The following is a 27,901-nucleotide window of genomic DNA, read 5'->3' as shown; positions in this document are numbered from 1 at the left end:
ATCTTGGTATCATTCTTTTCAGCCAGCGGTCGGCTTTCATGTAAAAGCAATCCTAGTGGCTAATTAGCCTCTAGACTGCTTTTACAAGCAGTGGGAGGAAATGCCCCCCCCCCACCGTCTTCCATGTTTTTCTCTGGCTCTCCTGTCCCAACAGGGAACCTGAGAATGCAGCCAGTGATTCGGCCAGCTGACCATAGAGCTGATCAGAGACCAGAATGGCTCCAAACATCTCTATGGCCTAAGAATCCGGAAGCTACGAGCATTTCATGACTTAGATTTCGCCAGATGTAAACAGCGCCATTGGGAAATTGGGAAAGCATTTTATCACACCGATCTTGGTGTGGTCAGATGCTTTGAGGGCAGAGGAGAGATCTAGGGTCTAATAGACCCCAATTTTTTCAAAAAAGAGTACCTGTCACTACCTATTGCTATCATAGGGGATATTTACATTCCCTGAGATAACAATAAAAATGATTTAAAAAAAATAAAAATGAAAGGAACAGTTTAAAAATAAGATAAAAAATCAAAAAATTAATTAAAAAAAAAAAAAAAAAAAAAAAAAAGCACCCCTGTCCCCCCTTGCTCTCGCGCAAAGGCGAACGCAAGCGTTGGTCTGGCGTCAAATGTAAACAGCAATTGCACCATGCATGTGAGGTATCACCGCGAAGGCCAGATCGAGGGCAGTAATTTTAGCAGTAGACCTCCTCTGTAAATCTAAAGTGGTAACCTGTAAAGGCTTTTAAAGGCTTTTAAAAATGTATTTAGTTTGTCGCCACTGCACGTTTGTGCGCAATTTTAAAACATGTCATGTTTGGTATCCATGTACTCGGCCTAAGATCATCTTTTTTATTTCATCAAACATTTGGGCAATATAGTGTGTTTTAGTGCATTCAAATTTAAAAAAGTGTGTTTTTTCCCCAAAAAATGCGTTTGAAAAATCGCTGCGCAAATACTGTGTGAAAAAAAAAAATGAAACACCCACCATTTTAATCTGTAGGGCATTTGCTTTAAAAAAAATATATAATGTTTGGGGGTTCAAAGTAATTTTCTTGCAAAAAAAAATAATTTTTTCATGTAAACAAAAAGTGTCAGAAAGGGCTTTGTCTTCCAGTGGTTAGAAGAGTGGGTGATGTGTGACATAAGCTTCTAAATGTTGTGCATAAAATGCCAGGACAGTTCAAAACCCCGCCAAATGACCCCATTTTGGAAAGTAGACACCCCAAGCTATTTGCTGAGAGGCATGTTGAGTCCATGGAATATTTTATATTGTGACACAAGTTGCGGGAAAAAGACAAATTATTATTATTTTTTTTTTTTTTTGCACAAAGTTGTCACTAAATGATATATTGCTCAAACATGCCATGGGAATATGTGAAATTACACCCCAAAATACATTCTGTTGCCTCTCCTGAGTACGGGGATACCACATGTGTGAGACTTTTTGGGAGCCTAGCCGCGTACAGCACCCCGAAAACCAAGCACCGCCTTCAGGCTTTCTAAGGGCGTAAATTTTTGATTTCACTCTTCACTGCCTATCACAGTTTCGGAGGCCATGTAATGCCCAGATGGCACAAACCCCCCCCCAAATGACCCCATTTTGGAAAATAGACACCCAAAGCTATTTGCTGAGAGGTATAGTGAGTATTTTGCAGACCTCACTTTTTGTCACAAACTTTTGAAAATTGAAAAAAGAAAAAAAAAATACGTTTTTCTTGTCTTTCTTCATTTTCAAAAACAAATGAGAGCTGCAAAATACTCACCATGCCTCTCAGCAAATAGCTTGGGGTGTCTACTTTCCAAAATGGGGTCATTTTGGGGCGGTTTTGTGCTATCTTGGCATTTTATGGCCTTCAAAACTGTGATGGGTAGTAAGGAGTGAAATCAAAAATTAACGCTCTTAGAAATCCTGAAGGCGGTGATTGGATTTCGGGGCCCCGTATGAAGCTAGGCTCCCAAAAAGTGCCACTCATGTGGTATCCCCGTACTCAGGAGAAGCAGCAGAATGTATTTTGGGGTGTAATTCCACATATGCCCATGGCATGTTTGAGCAATATATCATTTAGTGACAACTTTGTGCAAAAAAAAAAAAAAAAAAAAATTGTCACTTTCCCGCAACTTGTGTCAAAATATAAAATATTCCATGTACTCATCATGCCTCTCAGCAAATAGCTTGGGGTGTCTTCTTTCCAAAATGGGGTCATTTGGGGGGGGTTTGTGCCATCTGGGCATTTTATGGCCTTCAAAAATGTGATAGGTAGTGATGAGTGAAATCACAACTTTACGCCCTTAGAAATCCTGAAGGCGGTGCTGGGTTTTCGGGGCCCCGTACGCGGCTAGGCTCCCAAAAAGTCCCACACATGTGGTATCCCCATACTCAGGAGAATCAGCAGAATGTATTTTGGGGTGCAATTCCACATAAGCCCATAGCCTGTGTGAGCAATATATCATTTAGTGACAACTTTGTGCAAAAAAAAAAAAAAATTGTCACTTTCCCGCAACTTGTGTCAAAAAATAAAATATTCCATGGACTCAACATGCCTCTCAGCAAATAGCTTGGGGTGTCTACTTTCCAAAATGGGGTCATTTGGGGGGGGTTTGTGCCATCTTGGCATTTTATGGCCTTCAAAACTGTGATAGGTAGTGAGGAGTAAAATCAAAAATTTATGCCCTTAGAAATCCTGAAGGCGGTGCTTGGTTTTTGGGGCCCCGTACGCGGCTAGGCTCCCAAAAAGTCCCACACATGTGGTATCCCCGTACTCAGGAGAAGCAGCAGAATGTATTTTGGGGTGTAATTCCACATATGCCCATGGCATGTTTGAGCAGTATATCATTTAGTGACAACTTTGTGCAAAAAAAAAAAAAAAAAAAAAAAAAATTGTCACTTTCCTGCAACTTGTGTCCAAATATAAAATATTCCATGGACTCAACATGCCTCTCAGCAAATAGCTTGGGGTGTCTACTTTCCAAAATGGGGTCATTTGGGGGGGGTTTGTGCCATCTTGGCATTTTATGGCCTTCAAAACTGTGATAGGTAGTGGGGAGTAAAATCAAAAATGTATGCCCTTTGAAATCCTGAAGGCGGTGCTTGGTTTTCGGGGCCCCGTACGCGGCTAGGCTCCCAAAAAGTCCCACACATGTGGTATCCCCGTACTCAGGAGAAGCAGCAGAATGTATTTTGGGGTGTAATTCCACATATGCCCATGGCATGTTTGAGCAATATATCATTTAGTGACAACTTTGTGAAAAAAAAAAAAAAAAAAAAAAAATTGTCACTTTCCCGCAACTTGTGTCCAAATATAAAATATTCCATGGACTTAACATGCCTCTCAGCAAATAGCTTGGGGTGTCTACTTTCCAAAATGGGGTCATTTGGGGGGGGTTTGTGCCATCCTGGCATTTTATGGCCTTCAAAACTGTGATAGGTAGTGAGGAGTAAAATCAAAAATGTATGCCCTTTGAAATCCTGAAGGCGGTGATTGGTTTTCGGGACCCCGTACGCGGCTGGGCTCCCAAAAAGTCCCACACATTTGGTATCCCCGTACTCAGGAGAAGCAGCTGAATGTATTTTGGGGTGCAATTCCACATATGCCCATGGCCTGTGTGAGCAATATATCATTTAGTGACAACTTTTTGTAATTTTTTTTTTTTTTTTTTTTTTTTGTCATTATTCAATCACTTGGGACAAAAAAAAAAAATATTCAATGGGTTCAACATGCCTCTCAGCAATTTCCTTGGGGTGTCTACTTTCCAAAATGGGGTCATTTGGGGGGGTTTTGTACTGCCCTGCCATTTTAGCACCTCATGAAATGACATAGACAGTCATAAACTAAAAGCTGTGTAAATTCCAGAAAATGTACCCTAGTTTGTAGGCGCTATAACTTTTGCGCAAACCAATAAATATACGCTTATTGACATTTTTTTTACCAAAGACATGTGGCCGAATACATTTTGGCCTAAATGTATGACTAAAATTGATTTTAATGGATTTTTTTTATAACAAAAAGTAGAAAATATCATTTTTTTTCAAAATTTTCGGTCTTTTTCCGTTTATAGCGCAAAAAATAAAAGCGGCAGAGGTGATCAAATACCATCAAAATAAAGCTCTATTTGTGGGAAGAAAAGGACGCAAATTTCGTTTGGGTACAGCATTGCATGACCGCGCAATTAGCAGTTAAAGCGACGCAGTGCCAAATTGTAAAAAGTGCTCTGGTCAGGAAGGGGGTAAATCCTTCCGGGGCTGAAGTGGTTAAGATAAAAAACCTTCTGACTTTACAACCACTTTAAACTCATGACTCAAACCCTGTGTAGACATGTACAGTGAGATTTAAATCTGTGTTTTATTTCAATCAGATTGGAAGGTATAGTTTTTTCATATATTACCCTGGTATGTCTACTATGTATTTTCTAGGCTATGCTGTCAGAGAAAATTGAGTACTGTCCATGATACTTTTTTTTATTTGCACTAACATATCATTTTTCAGGACGAGCTTTCAGGGTATGTCCCCTTCTTCAAGCAGTACTCACCTTGAAGAAGGGGACATACCCCGAAAGCTCATCCTAAAAAGTTATATGTTAGGGCACTTTCACACTGCCAGCGCCCGGACGTCGGCGGTAAAGCACCGCTAATTTTAGCGGCGCTTTACCGTTGTTTTTGCGGCGCTTTTCGGCCACTAGTGGGATGCTTTTAACCTCCGCTAGCAGGCGAAAAAGGGTTAAAACTGCCCGAAAAGCACCGCTGCAGCGGCTCTTTGCCGGCGATTCGTCAGGGGCGCTTTGGGAGCAGTGTATTCACCACTCCTACAACACTGCAAAGAAGCTGCTTGCAGGACTTTTTTTGACGTCCTGCCAGCGCAGCGCCACAGGTGAAAACACTCTGGCTTTCACACTGGGATTGCAGCTGAGGCTTTTTTCAGGCGCTTTACTAAAGCACCTGAAAAACGCCTCCGGTGTGAAAGGGGTCTTAGTGCAAATAAAAAAAGTATCACGGATAGTACTCAATTTTCTCTGTCACAATTGCACTAATACGGCTACAATCACCTCAAGTAGGCTATGCTGTGAAAGATAAAGGGAGTTCAGATTACACACACAGCTGAAAGATTCAGAAATTAGATGACCTTTTGCAGTATAGGTGACCTTATCTTAAAGGATATGTCTACCTTTGGGAACATGTTACATACATGTTCCACCCATTTTTAGGGTGGAACATGTAACATGTTCCCACTGCAGCAGCCACTACCCGCTGTCACTTTTTGAAAACAGCACGGCTGCGTGGGGCTCTGCCTACAAGGCCACATAATTCATTCACAAAGTTCTGTGTATGAGTGAACTACAAGTACTGACATCCTTTGTGGCTGTCGGCTTGTAGTTCTCAATAAACTACCAAGGTGCTGTTGAGCGTTGTGGTAGTTCTTTGAGTCTTCCTGTCAGTCTGAAACTGCCTGTCCGTATGATGGACAGGTAGACAGCTCACACTGACAGTTTGCAGGAGACCTGCATGGCATGATCGCTGGTGCAATGCTTTCCAGGCTCCTAAGAAAAGAAAAAAAAATTCTAAATGCACATATTTTTACCTGCAAAAAAATGTGCATTTATTTATTTATTTATTTTTAAAGTGAGCTCATCCTTTAATTACTTGGTTTGTACAGTTTGTGAACAAGCATCCCTTCTTTATTAGGAAGTAAAATTTTGTGTGCTGAGCCTCATGGATGCTCTCTATAGTAAATGCTTATTTAAGATCATTAAAAGAAGAAATAAAATATTGCTTTTGTTTTAAAATCGATATCAGTAATGTCAGCTTACTCTTAATAAATGTAGACATCTAAGTTTTATAACCTAAAATAATATTATTTTGTGTCAAAACAAAAAAGACAAAATGAGCGCTCAATCAATTTTACCCAATTAGGAAGGTACACAGTTGGAGGGGCAATTAACTATATACAAATTGCAGAAAATATCCCCTGCACTCAACCTTGTTAGTCAGCAAAGAAACTTAATTAAACCCTGTGTTGTTCTACAGCTGTCTTGAGTAGGTTCTTTCATGTCATATGGGATAAGCTTAAATCTAAGCTCTGGGCAAAAACTAAATTCATTCAAATACAGTCTTCATGACCACAAAGGATATAAATACACTTTGTGTGCACCAAATGCCTTTTCATTTACAGTTATTACCTTGTAAAAGTAGTAGTGACATCATCAGAGTGCTTCACATAGCTTGAGGGACTCAGAAGGGCAGATTAAGCCAGCGTTAATGAGTACAGTAAAGGGGACTCCTTTGCTATACTGTTCCAACAGTTCTGAAATGGTTCCAAGCAGATCACATTACAGATCAAATTGGTATCTGCTTATCTGAGTCCATTTAAGCTCAGTTAAAATTCCTAAGCCCTGATGAAAAGGGAGTCTGTTTGGCCCCCGAAACATGTTTTTTTTTATTAAAAACCTTGGGCTCTTAGGCATTTGTTGCTAAAATTGGACTGTATGTGCCTAGATCATCAATTCTGGGTTTACCCCTCACTTCTAAGGGGTGTGACCGAACCAGAGCCACTGTTGCCAGTGATAATTTTAGTGACCCATTGGTTATCTGTACCCAGAACCCCATTTTTACTTTTGTTTGGCTTTTGTATTCAGTCAGGTGTAGCACTCATGGCTGCCTGAATACCTGAACACTAACTGCATCTAAAAGGATGCGGTCACTAGCCCATATTTTTCCACCCAGCTCAGTCGATTTCTAAATCAACTTTTGATAAGCCTAGTAGTTCACCCACGACTTGAGTGTCTGCTAAAACAGCAGGAATCCCCAAAAATACGAGCCATCTATGGCAAGCTTTAGGAGGTCACATCACAGACGTCAGGATGTACACTCCTAGTGAACCTGTGAATTATTCTCTGAATTCTTGGTGCTTTGGATTACCCAAACTGAGATCAAAGAAACAGATATTTACGCATAGACATCGTACTAACAACCTCCATTTTCATAATCTTATCTCCACTTTCCTGGTATAGGAGTTGCACAGGGTGTCCAACTTTGGCTGTATAGTGCAGTAGGTACCAGTGTTTGACTGTGCTGCCCTGTGCGGCCCATAATCTAACACACCTAGTCAGACACACACTCTTTCTTTCTCAGTAGGGGTGAGCTTGAGCATGTTTGGGTCCCCGTCCAAAACAACATGAGGAAGTATATGTGTGGTTGCAAGGTGGGGAATGTCTCAGTCATAAATGATTGGCCCAGTACATTGACAGGTTCCTGATGAGCTTGTTCATGCTAGGATACGAACCTGCCCATGCCTATTCCTCAGCATAAAGTCTGTGTGACCACAGTTGTGATTAGGGGTATTGTTGTTATTCAGAGGCTGGTCAGCAGTTTCTTTTATGACAGGATTACTTTAAAGTGTCATTAGACTCACATCATTAAAAACAATCAATAAATTATGTATTACATGCTGCTTATACTCACTCAGTCACTATGAGATTTGTTTTCTGTAATCTGCAAAAATTCTGGTTGATCCTGTTGTTCTCTGTCTCTCCTTTCTGTCCATGCCCCCACTGCAGTTGGGGATTTTGCAGAGCAGTGATGGCAGCTAGTGCACATGCTCAGTTTTCAGTGTATTTCTACCCTGAGCATTTCCTCCCTATCACATCCTAGGAGCCCATGTGACTAAAGAGCAGGCTTTCTCAACCTTTTAACCCTAGAGCAGAGATATGCAATTAGCGGACCTCCAGCTGTTTGCAAACTACAAGTCCCATCATGCCTCTGCCTCTGGGTGTCATGCTTGTGGCTGTCAAGAGTCTTGCTATGCCTCATGGGACTTGTAGTTCTACAACAGCTGGAGGTCCGCTAATTGCATATCCCTGCCCTAGAGGAACACCAAAAATAATTTTTCGAGGAACCCTTACTAAAACCAATTCATCAGGGGTCAATAGGAACGATGCCCCTTATACTAGTGGTCAATAGGAAGAATATTCCCCTTAAAGTGGTGCTCAGAATGCCACCCTTAACCACTTCCCTACCCGCCTATAGTCAAATGATGGGATCTCCCATCCTGGGTGGACGTCATATGACGGCCTCGGGTTCCTGGCCGCCTAGGGGACGCGCGCGCGCCCGCCGCGTTGCTCGGGACCCGGTGTGTGATGTCCGCCGGGCACCCGCGATTGCCCGTTAACCGGGCCAGACCGTGGATCTGTGTGTGTAAACACACAGATCCACGTCCTGTCAGTTCAGAGGAGACCCGATCTGTGTTCCCAGAACAGCGGAACACTGATCGGTTTCCCCCCCTTGTGCGTCCCCGCTCCCTACAGTTAGAAGCATTCCGTAGGAAACACATTTAACCCCTCCCCGTCCCCTAGTGGTTAACCCCTTCACTGCCTGTCACATTTACACAGTAATCAATGCAATTTTATAGCATTGATCGCTGTATAAATGTGAATGGTCCCAAAAATGTGTCAAAAGTGTCTGATGTGTCCGCCATAATGTCACAGTCACGAAAAAAAAATCACTGATCGCCGCTATTACTAGTAAAAAAAATAAATAAATAATTTTTTTAAAAAAATGCCATAAATCTATCCCGTATTTTATAGATACTTTTGCGCAAACCAATCAATATACGCTTATTGCGATTTTTTTTTTACCAAAAATATGTAGAAGAATACGTATCGGCCGAAACTGAGGAAAAAAATTTGTTTTTTTTTTTTTTAATTGGGATATTTATTATAGCAAAAAGTAAAAAATATTGTGTTTTTTTCAAAATTGTCGCTCTTCTTTGGTTTATAGCACAAAAAATAAAAACCGCAGAGGTGATCAAATACCACCAAAAGAAAGCTCTATTTGTGGGGAAAAAAGGACGTCAATTTTGTTTGGGTACAACGACGCACGACCGCACAATTGTCGTTTAAAATGCGACAGCGTTGAAAACTAAAAATTGGTCTGGGAAGGAAGGGGGTGAAAATGCCCGGTATTGAACCGGTTAAAGACAGCTAAAAAGATGTTTTGTGTCATGCTGCTGGCTTTGCTAAGTGATGGTGAACCTTGAACTCTGTAGGCACCATCAAAGAGGTGGTTCATCAGCCACAGCTCGAGGAACCCCTAGCAACCTCTGGAGGAACCCCAGGGTTCCACGGAACCCTGGTTGAGAATAGCTGCTATAGAGTCACACATGTTGGTGATAAATACACACAGTGATAAATGACAGCCCACCCCTCCTGTCTCCTCCATGTCCACTAACTAGCTAAACACAATGGGGATGGGATATTACATCTTGATTGATAGAGGCTTCACCTCCCTCTTATTCTAAGACACAGGCTGGAGGGGCGTGACACAGCCTGCGACTGGCAGAAATCTGCCCACACCATGTATTGGTAAAAATAATAAAGATTGCATTTCAACTATATATTTGTATGACAATTTAAAACAATTTATTGATATTAAAGGATGATAGAAGCTCCTCCTGCCACTGTTTCCCTACAGACAGGCTGGGAAAGAGCTGGGTCATGTGACAGCTGTATATTGATTAGGAAAAAGGATACTTAGATTTCTTTTAAATTAACCACTTGCCGACCAGCCTCCGCAGTTATACTGTGGCAGGGTGGCTCTATTGTGCGTACTTCCGTACCGGTACAGCGCGTCCTGTAATAGATACAGTGGATGCGCCCGCCGCCCACCCGCGATCACTCCACAGAGAACTAGAACAGGGATCTGCCAGTGTAAACAAAGCAGATCCCCGTTCTGTCAGAGGAGTAGAAAGAGATTGTCTGTTCCTAGTGATTCCGAACAGCGATCTCTCTGTACTCCCAGTCAGTCCCATCCCCCCACAGTTAGAAACACTTCCCAGGGAACACATTTAACCCCTTGATCGCCCCCTAGTGTTAACCCCTTCCCTGTCAAGGTTATTTATACAGTAATCAGTGCATTTTTATAGCACCGATCGCTGTATAAATGTCACTGGTCTCAAAAAGTGTCAAAAGTGTTCGATCTGTCGCAGTTCTGCTAAAAATCGCTGATCACTGCCATTACTAGTAAAAAAAAATAATAATAAAAATGCCATGAATCTATCCCTTATTTTGTAGACGCTATAACTTTTGTGCAAACCAATCAACATTAGCAGCTTATTGCGATTTTTTTTACCAAAAATATGTAGAATACATATTGGCCTAAACTGATGAAGAATTTTTATTTTTTTTTAAATTTTGTTGGGGGGGAGGTATTTATTATAGCAAAAGGTAAAAAATATTGATGCTTTTTTTTTTCAAAATTGTCTGTGTTTTTTTGTTCATAGCACAAAAAGAGGTGATCAAATGCCACTAAAAGAAAGCTCTATTTGTGTGAAAAAAGGACATAAATTTTGTTTGGGTACAACGTCGCACAACCGCGCAATTGTCAGTTAAAGCGACGCAGTGCTGTATTGCAAAAAAATGGCCTGGTCATTAAGGGGGTAAATACTTCGGGGTGGAAGTGGTGTTTTTTTTAACATATCATTGGTCATGTTCATGGTAAAGCCACCTGTCTTAGTACTGCCATATGATCTGAATGTAAAATGTTTATCATTGAAGTAGAACTATGGAGAAAACTTTTTTTTTTCCTTTTGGATAGAGTGCCATCTGTGTCCCATTGAGGAGATTTACCTTCACTTCCTGTCCCATAGCCAAACAGAAAGTGACAGGAAATCCCTGCTAATTAAAGCCATCTCTTGGGGACCCCCAGGTCACCAGAACTAGTGTCCCCATTGGAAGATTTCCCCTCTCTTATTTTTCTGGGAACAACCCAATTTGGGATTTTTCCTTTACTTTCACTTTCAATGATAACGGTAAACAGGACAAATAGAGAGGGGGAATCTCCGTAACGGGGGCACAGACAGCAATAAAAACTGACAGGTGTTCTAATCCATCCCCACTCTGTCCAAAACTAAAAAAAAAGTTTTGCCTTTAGTTATACTTTAACTATTTTAACAAACAGGCTTGCTTAAAGCTGTCCTCATAAGTTCACACCAGCCTAAAAATGCTATCAGACAGAAATCCCAGAATTGTCAGACTACCAGTCTGGTCCTGCTTTTGTTGGTGTGAGCTCTTCAGACTCCATTGTCAGTGTTGTTTAGACTGAACATTTTGTATCTAAAGAAATTACCCCAATTCATTACTGTTATATGTTTATTGAATAATATTTCTTGAACACCTAGTAGCACATTTATAAACTGGTGAATGATCAGTTTGCTGCTTTTCTGCCATCCAGAGATGTTGCTACATATCCAAAGTATGTTCACCACACTTGCTGAATGCAGCTAAATCCCTAATTCCGGGACTATGGAAATCATAATATCCGCCAACCATTCCAGTCTGGTTTTCCTGGATCAACTTGATTGCCACCATGAAAGAGCTAATTCACTTTAGCCAAGATAACATTGCCCACTTTTTTCAAACCTGGACCAGGTGGTTTCTCTATAAATATACAACCGCACACCAACTTATAACGTGCCCCCCTCCTCTTTAGCTTGTCAAAACCCGACTAATCGTCAAACACTGTTTGACAATGTCCAACATATACCTGACAATACTGTTTGGTTTACAGCCAATAAATCAGGAGACTGACACTTTTCCCTCATGAAAACATGTCTGGGTAAAGTTGGTCCCCCACCCTGCCGGAGCCTCCACCATAACCCCTTTTCCCACCCAGACCGCCTCCTCAGCCCTTTCCACCTTCCATTCTAATCTTCCAAAACAACACACCCTTAACATCCCATAAAGCCACCTATACTACCAGAAATCCCTGCTAGCTCCTTCCCCTTCCTCTTCTTTTGTACCCTATCCTGTAGTCCACCCCACCCCACCCCTCCAGGTCACATTCTCCTACCTGAATAAATACCCAGACTCACCATAGCAAACCTATGGTATTCAGTTTATCCCACACCTGTCCAGTAGACCGGCCTCTTATGGGAATCGGGGATATGGAACTTATTGTGCCCTGCTCTCTCGCCACCCAGTACAGACGTGCTCCTCTAATAAAGTCTAACTCAGACTGTTCATGATACCTCTGGGATAAAAAAATGATCTTGTCTATTCTGCTAAACACATACCTTTTTTGTTATTATCTTTTCTGAACTTAGCAACTTAATTTGAATCTTGTTAAAAACATTTTTCAATAAAAAATATCTTAAGAAAAAAAGGTTACCATAAAGCATAATCACCCAATCAAGACACATTTATTGCCATTGATTTAATATCTGGATTGCTCAGTCTTTAATATGAATTCCATTCCTTCAGAACATTTACCTTATTTATACACTTTATGGCCAAAATACCAAACAAAGTTGTTGAGCTCAGGTATTTCCAGTGAAGGGTACTGTTAATGCTACAGCATACATTTAGACAGTTGTGCCAGGTTCATAAAGACTTGGTCTGACGAGTTTGTTGGAAGATCTCAAGTGGCTTGGAATGTCAATATTTCACTGATGCTTTTTGCCTAAATGTGCTTAAAGCTTTCCCAAAACAATGGAGATTGTTATAACTGGAAAGCTTGAGCCAGTTCCATATTAATGGTTATGATTTTGGAATGTCCAGCGAACTCGTATAGATGTGATGGTCAGTAGAGACAAGCTCAGGTGTCTTCTGAACTCATCTCTATCCAAACTTCCACTTTGCACTCTTTATAAGTCCAATCAGCAGTGGGCCACGTCATTTGCCACTTTGCAGCATATGTAAACAAAGGGGTAATGATGCTGGTGATGTTGGTTACCTTATATGGACACATACCCATATTTAGTCAATGTCATTGACTAAATAATTAAATGCCGTTGACTAAATATAGGCATTTGTCCTTATAAGGGCTCTGATATCACTGGCATCCCAACAATTGCGGGGGGGGGGGGGAGGGGATGCTGCGGGGATGGTATTGACACAGCCCGCAGCTGATTGGACCTCAAAGGATCGCAAAGTGGAAGTTTAGATAGAGTTGAGTTTGGAGGACATCCAAGTTCATCTCCAATAGTAGTCAGGTGTCCACAAAGTTTTGGCCATATAGTGTACCTTGGTCAATATTATATTTACTGGCTTTTATTAAGTGCCTGTTTTCACGTGGTGAGTGATTGATATTTTCACTCGTTCACCATTGGTTACTAGAGAGAGCAGCAACATTTGATATGGTATCATTGCCTAAGGGTGCATTTGCTGCACATGTGACACACTACAAATGAGGATTATAGTCTAAAATCCTAATTTGCATATGTTGTAAATTGCTGCCGGCAACCAGGGGCACTTACTGTTATACCTTCTGTGGGTAGCTCAGTAGCTAGGGCAGCTGCTGGGTAACATTTCACTTTCAATACACTATCCATTTTTATGAATATGGCCCCTTAAGTTATTCCTGGTCAGGTCATATCAGCATGTGGCCAGTTATAGCCAATTAATACAAAGAATCTTTTCTGTAACTGATATAACACAATAGTACAATCCATTACAGGCGCTAAATGTAGTAAGCCTTGTGTCTTTCTGTCTTTCATTGTGTTAGCTCTATATATAGAAGGCTATTGAGAAATAAAAGATGCAATTTTCTTGTTTCCAAATTAAAATGGTCTCTCTTAATCTCAGGACTGCAAATGGAAAATGTACATTGAGTTAGATGGAGATGAAATTGCTATAACGTACATAAAGGACGTGACATTCAGCAGACGTCAGGCAGAATCTGAGGTGCTGAGGATGACTAAAGTAAGTGATGTTAAAAGCCAGCACATTATCCCCACTGAGCTTATAACACATTTTCTGTAATCCCATTTTCTATTCTTTTTTTTTAACACAATACACTTAGCGTATTGTACAGTATAACAATATGTTAAAATTCTAATTATTTTATTCTTTGAAAAAAGCATGAAAGTGTCATAACTAAAAATGACTGGAGCCTCTGTGTGCTATAAAAACTCTTACGCCTTGTTTCATTTGCATAGCTACAGTATGTGCCTGCTGCATAGGCTGCATTGCAGTACTGAATTGATAAAATGGTGAACATATTAAAGAGGGAAATATATTTCCAATGAGCGCCATCATTAGTTTGGTGACTGACCTTAAAAAAAAAATGTAATACATCTTTCCCATTTTTCCATTCTTGCTGTACCATATTTTAATTATTATTTCAGTCTTTCTGTGGCATATTGTGATGATAGCTGCCTAGCTTCAACTATTTCTTGGAGTAAGCGGCCACTGCTTTTTTGTATAGACAGCTGGAGTCCACACAGCAGTTTTGCACTTCTAGGATAAAAGCAACATAGGCAGCTTCTTGCAGACAAAAAAAAGCAAAGTACAAAATAAATTCTTGCCTGTGGGGCACTTACACAGCATTTAAAGTCAAAACTCAGGCGAGCCATTAAATTCAAGTATTTCGTGCCTTGTTTTCTCCCCCTTTCCCCAGATAGTAAAGGTTAAATGCTTGTTTAGTCTGGATGGGAGAGTAAAGGAATACTTACCTTATTCAGAGCTTATATTTATTGACCTACCAGAGTTTAGCTTGAAGTCCCTGACTGTCCAGCTTTTTTCACTTACAAGGCTGCCTTGTCCCTGTCTATGTAACTCTATCTTTCTCCCTCCTGGTCTCTCCCTCAAGTGTTGAGAGTTCCTTTGTGCACAGCTACTTGTATTAAAAAAAATAACCACAGCAGTGGAATAATGGGGCCATAGCAGGACCAGCTTCTTTCATAATTGAGTCTGCTTTTCTAGTACTTCTTGGCCTCTTAACTTAATAATTGCAAAGTCTCAGCCAAGTAGAGAGGATATTGCTTTCATCCAGTCCCCACAACTTGGTCCACTTGCCTCAAGAAAGAGGAATAGTGAGGGCTACGCAAGTCATATTAATCTCTTCCTGCTGAGTAACTACATATTAGTAGCACATTCATTTCAGTGTGGCTTCAAATGATGTGACTGGCAACAGGTGGGCAAATCTTAAGGTGGAGATTACAATTACCCATAGTCTAATGTAGGGGTCTCCAAACTATGGCCCTCCAGTTCTTCAGGAGCTACAATTCTCACCATGTCTAGTCATGTCTGTGAATGTCAGAGTTTTAAATGCCTCATGGGAAGTGTAGTTCTGCAATAGCTGGAGGGCCATAGTTTGGAGATCCCTGGTTTAATGGGCCGTACACACGATCCGAAAATCGGATGAAAAATTTCGCTTTCGAAGTGATGGCTTAGCATATCCTGCTATGATATGAATATTTATACCAACCTGATCGTAAAAAAAAGTTTATAGTGTCACTTTTAGTTAGATAATTAAAACACATTTTACGTATGTGCTATTATTTTCTTTACACCTAATTTGTTTATTTTCCCTGCAGCCGCCATTTGTAATGGAGAAATGGATTGTTGGGATAGCTGAAGATGAGTCAGTGGAGTGCACTGTGACCTATGAGGTAATTGTCTAGTATATACAATAAAGATACTGGGCTTGGGAACTGAGATGTGAAGTGCGTACATTGGTGCTGAACTGAGATGTGAAGTGCATGCATTGGGGCTGAACTGATATGTGAAGTGCATGCATTGGTACCTAACTGAGATGTGAAGTGCATGCATTGGTACCTAACTAAGATGTGAAGTGCATGCATTGGTACCTAACTGAGATGTGAAGTGCATGCATTGGTACCTAACTGAGATGTGAAGTGCATGCATTGGTACCTAACTGAGATGTGAAGTGCATGCATTAGGGCTGAACTGAGATGTGACGTGCATGCGTGGGGGCTGAACTGAAATGCGAAGTGCATGCATTGGGGCTGATCTGAGGTCTAAAGTGCATGCATTGGGGCTAAACTGAGATCTTACAGTGATTGTAAATGCTAAATTTAAAAACCCAAACAGGTTTATAATTACCTGCTCTGTGTAATGGAATTATGCAATTGTGCAGCACGGCCTTGAACCTTCTCTTCTCGGGTCCCCCCGCCAGCCCTTCTTGGGCACTTGTGCAGGCTCACTTCTGAGCCTCACTATCTGAGTCTATAGACACAGACAACAAGGCTCACCCCTGCCCCCGATCCCTCATCACTGCCTTTGATTGACAGCCAATGGCTTTCGCTACCTTAGCAAAGCCTGTAAAGCCAGGAAGTGAGGGTAGAGAGCTCACAGCGCTGGATGAGGGCTCAGGTAAATATAAGGAGGGGTGAGGGGGAATAATACTACCTAAACATTTTTTTTACCTTAATGCAAGGGATGCATTAACCCTTTGACACTGGCCACATGCATATATGTGGGCGCTCGGCGGGTGGGTCTTAACGCTGAGTGTCCGCACATATGCAGCCCTGTTAAAACCACTTACCATGCTGAGAAGGTGCCCTCTGTGCGCTCCCAGCATGGTAGCTGGCAGGTACCGGAAAGCTCCCGATGCATACTTGTGATCGGGAGCTTTTTCAGATCATGTGACCACTGTGACAGCCAATTGCAGTGGTCACGTGACCCGAATGTCCGCCTCCACCTCCCAGCTTTTAGGCTCTTAAAGGGCCGGGAGGTGGTCGGCGTGAAGAGGTTAAGGTTAAAAAATGTTTAGGCTTTATAACCTCTTTAAGTGCATGCATTGTGGCTGATCTGAAGTCTGAAATGCATGCATTGGTGCTGAACTGAGATCTGAAATGCATGCACTGGGGCTTAACTGAGATCTGAAATGTATGCATTGGGACTGATCTGAGGTCTGAAATGCATGTATTGGGGTGGATTTGAGGTCTGAAGTGCATGCTTTGGGCCATTTTGAGATCTGAAGTGCATACATTATAATTAATTAATTTAACTTGCCATTAGCAGTACAGGTATGAATGCAAGAACTAAAACAAATGAAGACTACAGTGTGCTCACTGGCATGTTTGTGAATATGACATATACTGTGGGAAAGGTTGCTGACACTAAACTATTAGAATAAGTTGGCCGTGTTATTTCTGTCCTGATAAAAACATATCTGCACAAATGAGCACCCTGCATACTGCTCATTATACCTGTGCCTTATTAGAAATTCCACCCAACAAGGGATAGCAGTCAGCAAGCCTTTGATGCTATGTAGGATATATAGGACTAGAAGTCAGAAGTTCCATCAAGTTTACTGAAGTGTGCATTCTATCTAACCCACAGCGGGCAGAGGTATTAGTTGCTCACATGTGGGGTGAGTGGGTTTGTTTCCTATAGCCTGGGCTACGCAAATTGATATGATCTCCAAGGTCTTTCAGTCTTATTTATCATGCAACAACCTATAAAGTTGTTAGTTATATAATGTCAGTTTTGTGCAGCATTTGCCTCTTGCATAATTGATGGTAATTCCCATCTGTAAAGGCTCCACTTTTTTGGTTCAAATCCATGTTTTACAATTACTACTGAGCATGTACAAACCAGAATGTGGTATTACAGACAGCATGTTGTATTGTTTATATGTAGATCCATCTCTAGCCTGTACAGAGGTCCATAGACAATGCAAAGTTTCAATCACGGGTGCTCAACCTGTAGCTCTCCAGCTGTTGTGGAACTACAAGTCCCATCACACCCCTGCCTTTGGCAGTCATGCTTCTACCTGTCAGCCTTGCAATGCCTCATGGGACTTGTAATTCCGCAACAACTGGAGGGCCACAGGTTGAGCACCCATGATTTAAATTAATACGGTGCATGCTTATATACCACTTGTTTTTATAATACAAATATTTCATCAACTATTTGTTATAGAAAATTGCTCTAATCATAGGTAAAAGGACTTTTATATATGGCAGACTATATAGAAACATAGTTTAATAAGGGCAGTGGTGGGGCGGGTAGCGCTTTTTGGCCACCTAATGATCTTTTGCGACCTTGACATAACATCAACTCAGAATTTGCATTCAGCTTCCAAACTGGGGAACACATTGCACACTCCCTGCTTCCTGCTAATTTAGTTAGGGTACTTGAGAAGCCAGTGGCCAAACCTTTCAAGGCTTCAGAAGTTTGAAGCTTTCATAGGAATTTAAGGGTGCCCTTTCCGCAGGTATGGGAGGCAGGAAGGTGAGTTCATGGAGAATAGTAAGTAGGAGCCCTTCTCCTACAAGGGTTCTCCTCTCCAGTTGCTATATACATTCAGGATCATCCAAGGTAGCAGGATAGCAAGCTGACAAGCACTCGAGCATCACTTACAGAAGGGAAGCAGGCTCTGGATAGACAAAGATATGCAGAGAAAGGCACTTCTAAGTGCAGTATGTCAGCAATTGTATTAAAGGCAATGGTTAAAAACACTTACAGGATTACAGAGTAAACAGGCTCATCACTGTATGAAGTCCTCCTGAGATGGTATTCCCTGTCACTGTTCCGGCCAGCAGCTGCAGGAACCGAGGGTCTGGAGGAGCAAGATGGCTGTCGCACTTCCTGAACACAGGGGGCAGAAGTGACATCAGCAAGGGGCGGTTACTAGTTTTGGAGCATGCGCAAAGGCTTCACCTTCAAAACCTCAAGAAGTAGCCCTTGAGCATGCTCCGAAACTAGCCACCGCCCCTTCCTGATGTCACTTCCGCCCCCTGTGTTCCATGGTGGTTTCAGGAAATGTGGCAGCCATCTTGTTCCTCCAGACCCTCGGTTCCTGCAGCTGCTGGCCGGCACAGTGACAGGAAATACCTTCTCAGGAGGACTTCATACAATGATGAGCCTGTTTACTCTGTAATCCTGGAAGTGTTTTTTTTACCGTTGCCTTTAAAAAAAAAAATTGCTGACAAAATGCACTTAGAAGTGCCGTTCTCTGCATAGAAAGGGGAGCTTGGCCTGTCTATGCTGACCCCTCTAAGACGAACCTGTTACGTCACCTAGCATGTGAATCATATAGTTTCCCTTTAAAACTTGAAGTTTACATATTTTGAGTTTGCCAAGAGGTGGCATCAGTGTAAATCCATTTTTGTTCTGCTGTTATAGTATACAAGAAAGACTCTTCCAGACATTTAGGAGACAATGTGGAAAACTGTAACTGGCAGCATAGTAATCAGTGATGGGGAGACTGCAGCCAGCTGGCCCAGCACCCTCTAATAAAGATCTCTTTGCCAATATCTTTGTATCTATTTTCTTCTTCTGTTGTGTTTTGGTTAATTTATATGCAGAGTGTTTATAGAGCTGTTTGTTTTTTTCTTTTTGTCCAACAGAGTGATGTCAGAACTCCTAAATTTACCAAACACATTCATAAAATTCACTGGAACAAGATGAAAAAGCAGGACGCAGTGAAGTCGATCCAACTAGCAATAAAGCAGCCACTGCTGAACTCCGAGAGCAAGCCCAGCAATGATTCTAGTAAGATTCCCAGAATTTCACAGAATGAGCACCACATCATTGTATTAAATGCTTTGCTGTTTAATTAAGGCAGCCATGTAGTAAATCCTTGAAATCCCAGTTTTAGATGGGAGTAATAAACCAGAACCATTTATAGTGTACGTGATTGTTACAGGCTGGTGCCTATTTCCAGAGCCAACTATTATTTATAGAGTGCTCAGTGTTCTATTATCTCCAGGCCTCGTCCAGCACATGTAAGTTGAGGACTTGACCTTACATTTGGTCATATTGCAAAAACCTCAGCTCCTATTGGCAAATATCCTTAATATTATAGATGCTGATATACCCAGAACTGATATTTCTGCTCTAGATGGATCGTAATGAATCACTCACTAGCTTCTTATACATCTTAGGACTTCTGAGTTTCCTCCACCTGAGGTTATCCTATGAGGGGTCTCCCCTCCCTGCTGGATTTTTCATTCATGTTACATTATAGAGATTGTAGCAGTAGGATTTAAACTCTCGCTATGTTGAACAAAAGGAGTAAAACTCTGTGGTGGGCGATGGTGGAGCTATTCCAGCAGCGAAATCCTACCCTTGGGAGATGTAAGAAGTGTATAATAATCTAGCTCAGATGTTTCTTTCCTTAACCGAAATATCAGTTTGGAATTGACTGACCATTTATAGCGGAACTAAACTCTACAAGATACCTCCACCTTCCAGTGACACAATGGTTACATCCCTTGCTGGCCGCTGTCCTCTTCCCCCGGGGGACAGGCTTTTGGCCTATTGATTGGCCAGTGGGGCATGAGATGTGATCCTGTGTGTGTGTGTGTGTGTGTGTGTGTGTGTGTGTGTATATATATATATATATATATATATATACGGGAACTGGTTATTCTTGCATAGTCAAATACATGCACACCTCAGTGTGCATTCAGTAGAAGACTGTGAGCAGGCAGGATAGCGTGCCTTATTGGAGAAGAAACATAGGATGTCTCTTCTCCAATAAAGAGCTGCTTCTTTATTGAGTAAGGTTACTGGTGTTCTTTGTTCTCAATACATACACTTAATAGCATTATGCAACACATAATGTATTTAAAAATGTAAAGAATGTAGACAATACAAGAAAAATTATCATTCATCTATCTTAGCATTTCAAAAGCTGAGGGTACGTTGTGAACTGAAACATATACCAGTGAACAGAGCTGAGAGAACGGATATACCACCAAGTGGCACTGTTGCTCCCTGAAAGTTAAAACAATGCACTCCAAACTTCTGAAGAGTATAATTTCTTTTGTGAGTTCAGAGTTACTTGTGTTAATTATAAATGACATCCTGGATGCGGTGTATTTAGCTTCATTAGAAATAAAATTATGTTATGCTAAAGAGGAAATTCAAGCCGCTATAATATTTCTTCTTTCCCCTCTTACTTGGTTTCCTTGATTATTCTAAAAACACATGCTCACACATCCAGCAAACCCAGCGTTGCCTACCGTAATCTGCCACCACACATTGGATCCTGTGTCACCATCATTTTCTTATACAGCGCATCCGGAAAGTATTAACAGCGCCTCACCTTTTCCACATTTTGTTATGTTATAGCCTTATTCCAAAATGGATTAAATTCATTATTTTCCTCAAAATTCTACAAACAATACCTCATAATGACAACGTGAAAGAAGTTTGCTTGAAATCTTCTCAAATTTATTCAAAATAAAAAACAAAAAAAAAAGTACATAAGTATTCACAGTCTTTGCTCAATACTTTGTTGAAGCACCTTTGTCACCAATTACAGTCTCAAGTATTTTTGAGTATGATGCTACAAGCTTGGCACACCTATTTTGGGGCAGTTTCTCCCATTCTTCTGGTTGAAAAAAGACTAGATTGGGCAAATGTCATCTCATGTCTATGGGAAGCTTTATAATTGCTAATCAGGTCATCTACACCTGGTACCCATGGGAACAAGAGAGAGATGCTGCTGTGAAATATGCAGATTGATTGTTGAAGGTAGTACATGTGATTAACAAAGAGGTTAAGTAAAATGTGAAAAGCAGCCAGATCATAGATGCTGCTTGGGCATAGTAAATCTTCACTTCTAGACCAGAACTTATAGAAGTTTGAAAAAGCGTGACTTAATAATTATATTATTTAAATAAGTGGTGCAGGCATCCCTGGCAGTTTTGTACAGGAGCCTCTTCTTCATTCAGTTGATTCCCCTGAACTGCAGGTCTTACTAGATTCACCAGTTGATTTATAGACAGACCCACAACACCACTATATCTAGAAAAATGTTTATCTAAAAAAACAAATATCAACTTTTACAAATATGTAGCTATTACTCTCTTGTATTTCATGTATAGTTTTTATAATGGGCTAATAATTCGAATATAATAAAGGCATTCACAAAAGTGTTGTTGATAGAGTAACAAATACAGGAAAAACTCCCCAACGTTTGACAGAACTTAACATATTGTGTTATATTACCAGCAATTTCAGACCAGTAGCTTGCATCTACAGCTTGCATCTGAGCTGGCAAAGGCATCATGGGACAGGAATTTTGTCTTTAAATTCAAATAAAACCAGTAATCTTACCCTAACGTGATTGTAAATCCTCACCTTGTAAAAACAACCCATTTAGTTTAAAAATAGAAATGAAAGGCAAAACCTTTTGTGTATACATATAAAAAAAACTGCGAATACATATGAAATACCAAATGGGGACTTTTAGGGTGCCAGACAAAGATAATGTACTACATCATGTTTTAAAATTCATATCACATGTTATTGAATACATTAAAAAGATTTTTTTGTTTTATTTTTTTAAAAAGAATTTGAATAAAGATCACATGTGATCCAGGTATACAGTACAGGGATAATTGCTCGACATGTTTTGGCAAAAAATGAATTCTTCATGAGACTTTTTATTTTACTGTACAGGAGATTCCCTGTAGACAAAAAGAATACACATTTAGAAACAATATAAAATGGGGCCGTATGGCCCTGTTATTTATATTTCATATATAATAAATTATGTAACAACATAGTTGCAATGAATCATCTGAAGGACTGCTCTTATCCCAGAGACGCCACCGGGTAAGTATGTATCTGTATAGAGGCCAAAACTTTACCGTCAAAAAGATATCAGTGTGTCATAGGAGGACCATATCACCACAATGAAGATCTAAAAAATATCCAACACAATATTATGGAGACCATTGTGAATCCCTCCCTTTGGAGACAATGGTCTCCTTAATGTTGTGTTATATTGTGTGATATTTTTTAGATCTTCATTGTGGTGATATGATCCTCCTATGACACACTGATATCCTTTTGACGCTAATCTTTTGGCCCTTCACAGATACTTATCTGGTGGTGTCTGGTGGGTAAGAGCAGTCCTTCAGATGATTTATTGTAACTTTGTTTTGTAATATAATTTAACCGCTTCAGCCCTGGAAGATTTTACCCCCTTCCTGACCAGAGCACTTTTTGCGATTCGGCACTGCGTCGCTTTAACTGACAATTGCGCAGTCATGCAACGTTGCACCCAAACAAAATTGATTTGTGGGAAAAAATTTTCCCAGAAATAGAGCATTCTTTTGGTGGTATTTGATCACCTCTGCAGTTTTTATTTTTTGTGCTATTAACAAAAAAAGAGCGTCAATTTTGAAAAGAACGCAATATTTTTTACTTTTTGCTATAATAAAGATCCCCCAAAAATATATAAAAAAAACGATTTCTTTCCTCAGTTTAGGCCGATCTGTATTCTTCTACATATTTTTGGTAAAAAAAATCACAATAAGCGTATATTGATTGGTTTGCGCAAAAGTTATAGTGTCTACAAAATAGGGGATAGTTTTATGGCATTTTTATTATTAATTTTTTTTTTACTAGTAATGGCGGCGATCTGTGATTTTTATTGGGACTGCGACATTATGGAGGACACGGACAATTTTGACACATTTTTGGGACCATTGGCATTTTTACAGCGATCAGTGCTATAAAAATGCATTGATTACTGTAAAAATATCACTGGCAGGGAAGGGAGGACACTAGGGGGCGATCAAGGGGTTAATGCGTTCCCTAGAGTGTGTTCTAACTGAAGGGGGGATGGGACTATGTAGGGGAAGAGATAGATCGCTGTTCATACTCTGTATGAACAGACGATCCGTCACTTCTCCCCTTAGAGAACCGGAAACTGTGTGTTTACACACACAGATTCCGGTTCTCCATGTGTACCGAGCGATCGCGAGAGCCCGGCGGTGATCACGACCGCCGGGCACTCGCATCGGCTCTGTAGGCGGCGCGAGCTCCCCTAGTGGCCACAGGGCGAAGCGACGTTACATAACGTCGTTTCGCCCAGCCGAGCCATTCTGCCACAGTACAACTGCGGCGGCTGGTTGGCAAGTGGTTAATTATGTATGAAATATAAATAACAGGGCCATACGGCCCCATTTTATATTGTTTCTAAATGTGTATTCTTTTTGTCTACAGTGAATATCCTGTACAGTAAAATAAGTCTCCTAAATAAGCCATTTTCTGGCGAAACATGTTGGGGAATTATTGCTGTACTGTATACCTAGATTGCATGTGATCTTTATTCAAATTCTTTTTTTTTTAAAAACCCCAAAAAAACAAAAGTATCTTTTTAATATATCCAATAAAATTTGATATGAATTTTAAAACATGATGTAGTATATTATCTTTGTCTGGCACCATAAAAGTCCCCATTCCGGATTTCATGTGTATTTTCCAGTTTATGGGATGTGGTGCCTTGCTCCCCAGACCTCTGGCTAACAAATCTTTTTCACCAAAAAAATGTCTTAATACCTTGTTTCCTCTTTTTTTATCACATTCCTCCTGTTCTCAGCTACCACAGATCTGGGGGGAGAAGAAACGGCAGAATACAGATCTTCCCAATGAATGGCTGTGCATCGGGTCAGGGCAAGTCTATTCATTAAAGGAGAGCAGGCTGAGTTCCCAGCATAGTTAGGTAACTGACCATGGTGTGTTCTCCTGCTAAGTGTGGTCAGTTTTTAATAAGAAAGCAGAGGGACTGACAGGAACACCAGGGATGTCACATAAAGGAAGCATACAAAGAACAGGATACTTTTTCATACAAGTACATGGTACAGCAGGCACATATCAGGAATATGAAATGTTGGGTTTACATATTCTTTACTGTGACATTAATGATATTTCCATTTCCACAGGTGTTGATGGGCAGTGGATCTACATGTTAAGAATGCGTCAGATGGCGATGGACAGGTCTCCTCAGCATCCAACTGGCTTACCTCGTTCCCAGTCCTCTAGCCATAATAATCTGTCACAGATTTTACCATACCTTCAAAACCAGGAAACCTATGCCGCTGCTGTCAGACGAGTGAGAGTGATTTCCACGTTACAAGTTACTCCGATCACCTACTCACGCAGTTCATCACCAACCCAAATTGGACTGACTACAAATTTGTCCTCCATGTCTCTCCATAGTTCTAAAGGCAGCAGTGCTTCCAGTACAGCCTCAGATAGTCCCTCTGAGAGAGAGAGGGCACGGTATAGGGCAAAGAGAAACTATTTTTACCAAAACTCTGCTCATAGCTCACCCACACAAAGAAGTGGAGGAAAGAGTCCCCAAGCAAGCAATGGGAAATATTATACATCCTACACAGTAGCCCAAAATCAAGCAAGGACTTATGATTATAAACCTCACAGAAAGGGCCAAAATCAGACTCGACACATACCAGGGATGCCCGTGCCAACCACAGAAGAGGTTAATGGAGAAGAAAACAAGGTTAATAATGATGGAGGGTGGATAAAAGTAGAACATTCCAAAAAACATCATAAGCAACCTATACAAATCAAGTCAAAAAAAGATAGACCCAAAGCATCTAATCGTAGTCGTCAATAGCATCAGTTTACACTCTTATTTATTTGAAAAATGCTAATATTTTATCTAATTTAATTGGATTTTTTTTAAACATCAATAGCACCATAGCAATTTATATATATTTATATTTTTGCATACACATTATTAAGTGCAAATTGCAAATAAAAGAATATCCCCTTTCCTATGTGCTGGTCTTGGTATTTATTCTTTATTTACATTATATATTTAGATAGGTAGAAAAGTGTCAAAAATGATAGAACCATGTTAAAATCTTTTGAAGCCTTACAGCCCATGGATGCAGTAAGGCTGGCCATAGACTGATCGAAATTTGCCTAGTTTAGCTGGAACCGGACGAATTTTGATCCATCTATGGGCAGGCTGGTTGTACTGAAGTCGATCCATCGCTCAACTTCAGTATAACCAGCCTCTCGAGTTTTTCTTGTGCGATCAATGCTGGTGACTATAGCCATCAGCACTGATCATTGTATTGTGACGGCGGGGAAACTTCCCGCTGTCAGACTACACCAGCACAGCAGGAGGGATTCCCCCATCAACAACCATGGTTGCACGGAAGAAAATTACATAATCTATGGCTTGCTTTAGGTTATGGCTAAATGGGATTTATTTACTAAAGGCAAATAGGCTGTTCACTTTGCAAGGGCATTTGCCCCATAGCTTAGTGAATGTAGTGAAGTTTCACTTTGCAATGAATACCCAATCTCCTGAAGAAAAAATAAAATAACAGCAATTTGCTTGCACATGATTGGATAAATGAAGTCAGCACAGCTTCACCTCATTAATAAGCTCTGGAGCAAATTCCTCTACAAAGTAAAGAGTCTATTTGCCTTTGGCCCGTTTCACACGGGCAATTCGATCAGGTAACATGATTTGAGCTTTGTGACATGGTGCATTATCCTGCTGGACGTAGCCATCAAAAGGTGGGTACACTGTAGTCATAAAGAAATAAAACCTGCGGTGAACTATGCACGCCGCAGCAAAAAGTGGGTGTGATCGAGCTTCACAGTGAGAGGGGCTTAAAGGGCATGGTTAAACAAAACCCAGGCTTTGGATATGTGCTGGGGGCTCTTTGGGAAGAAAGAGAACTTTTGCTAGAAGGCTGGGTGGAGAGGGGTTAGATATGTGCTGGGGGTGTTTTGGGAGGGGAGAGAACTTGTGCTAGAAAGCGGGTGGGGGTCAGATATATGCTGGGGGGGTGCTTTGGGAGGGGAGAGAACTAGTGCTAGAAAGCGGGTGGGGGTGGTCAGATATATGCTGGGGGTGCTTTGGGAGGGGAGAGAACTTGTGCTAGAAAGCAGGTGGGGGTGGTCAGATATATGCTGGGGGTGCTTTGAGAGGGGAGTGGACTTGTGCTAGAAGGTGGGCAGATATGTGATGAGGGAGCACTTTGGGTGGGCAATGAACATGTGCTAGGAGGTAGGGTGGAGTGAAAATGTAATGGGGGGGTGCTTTGGGAGGGGAGAGGACTTGTGCTAGAAGGTGGGGGCAAATATGTGATAGGGGCTCTTTGGGAGGGGAAAGGATTTGTGCTAGAAGGTGGGGTGGGGATTTCAAATCCAACCCCCCTCCCCTTCTAGCACAAGTCCCCCCCCCTCCAAAAGCACCCCCCAGCACATATCCTCATACCATTGGCCCTGCCAAATCACTCCTTCACGTGTACATTGCTGTTATCTGCCCCCCTCCACCCCCTATCCCAGTCACTGTGCCCTCCCCTGTAAGTCTCCATCCGTAATAAACTCATCAACGCAGCTCATGCAGAGCGGTGTCCCTCCTCCTCTCTGTGCACATGAGAATGTCAGTGCCGAGGAGGCGGTTTCAGTCCGCTCGGCAGTGTGTTGTACAGGGTGGGGCAAATAGCAGTGTGTGGTACCCCAGACACACCGCAAGAGATGCAGGGTAGGTTTTCAGAGTGTCCACGCTAGCGTGCACTGGGCTCTAGGATTCAGCACGATTTCACAGGGATTTAAATCAAATCTTGGGATGGTCTTAGCAAATCCAGGACGGTTAGGAGATATGAGCCCCTGGAAGTTACAGACACTGCAAAAAAATGGCTTGTTCATGCTCTACAGGTATCATTGCCCTTGTGAACAAGGCCATACAAAAAGACTAACAAAAAAGGGGACAATATCCTGTGCTAAAGTTTCAATAACAGAAATCACTAAACATTATTTCAACAAATGACAGCAGCACTACACAAAATAATAGTACAAAATTTATATAAAGTGAAGTGTAATAAATAAATCCATATATAAGTGATTTGGAAAGTTCATGAATGTTCATAAAAAATCAATCAATCAATAGGTTATTGAAGAAGTTCATGAAAATTCATAGATATGAAAGAACAACCAAGTGCAGGACTGAATGAAACAAATGTGCTCTAAATGTTTTTTTTTTATCAACTTTCATGAATTTTCCAAATCACTTATTTATTGATTTATTTATTACGCTTCACTTTATATGAATTTTGTACATTATATTTGTTTTTTTTGTGGTAGTTATATTATGTATTTTATTGCAGCGCAACACAGACATTCTCACAGACCCATACAACCTCATATACACACACACACCCACCCACCCATACAACCTCATACACACACACACACACACACACTCCTATGCAGAGCCATACAACCTCATACACACACACTCCCATACTCACACACTTCCTCTGCTTGAAGGGTGTTGAATGGGTAATCCTCACCCCCCAGTCCTCTCCTCTTCCAGTCAGTGGAAAGTTGCTGAAACAGGTTATCTGCTCTGTGATCTGCAGCAGGTGGGCAGGGCTGG

General features: G+C 41.1%; 1 protein-coding gene across 2 annotated transcripts in view; it reads left to right on the top strand.

The window, feature by feature from the left end:
- MAP3K20 (mitogen-activated protein kinase kinase kinase 20) overlaps positions 1 to 25,277 on the top strand; it is a 274,895-nt gene extending 249,618 nt beyond the window's left edge. For both annotated transcript variants that reach the window (XM_073633874.1, XM_073633876.1), the window contains exons 17-20: positions 13,567 to 13,683; positions 15,300 to 15,374; positions 19,083 to 19,227; positions 24,420 to 25,277. In XM_073633874.1, coding sequence (XP_073489975.1) covers positions 13,567 to 13,683; positions 15,300 to 15,374; positions 19,083 to 19,227; positions 24,420 to 25,114 — 1,032 coding nt within the window. In that variant the 3' untranslated portion in view covers positions 25,115 to 25,277. The remainder of the gene's footprint in view (positions 1 to 13,566; positions 13,684 to 15,299; positions 15,375 to 19,082; positions 19,228 to 24,419) is intronic.
- Positions 25,278 to 27,901: the final 2,624 nt, after the last annotated feature.

The sequence above is a fragment of the Aquarana catesbeiana genome, linkage group LG06, assembly GCF_042186555.1.
Source record: "Aquarana catesbeiana isolate 2022-GZ linkage group LG06, ASM4218655v1, whole genome shotgun sequence".
Lineage (NCBI taxonomy): Eukaryota > Metazoa > Chordata > Amphibia > Anura > Ranidae > Aquarana > Aquarana catesbeiana.
Note: the sequence above shows the minus strand (reverse complement) of the source record. Positions and strands in the feature narration are given on the sequence as shown.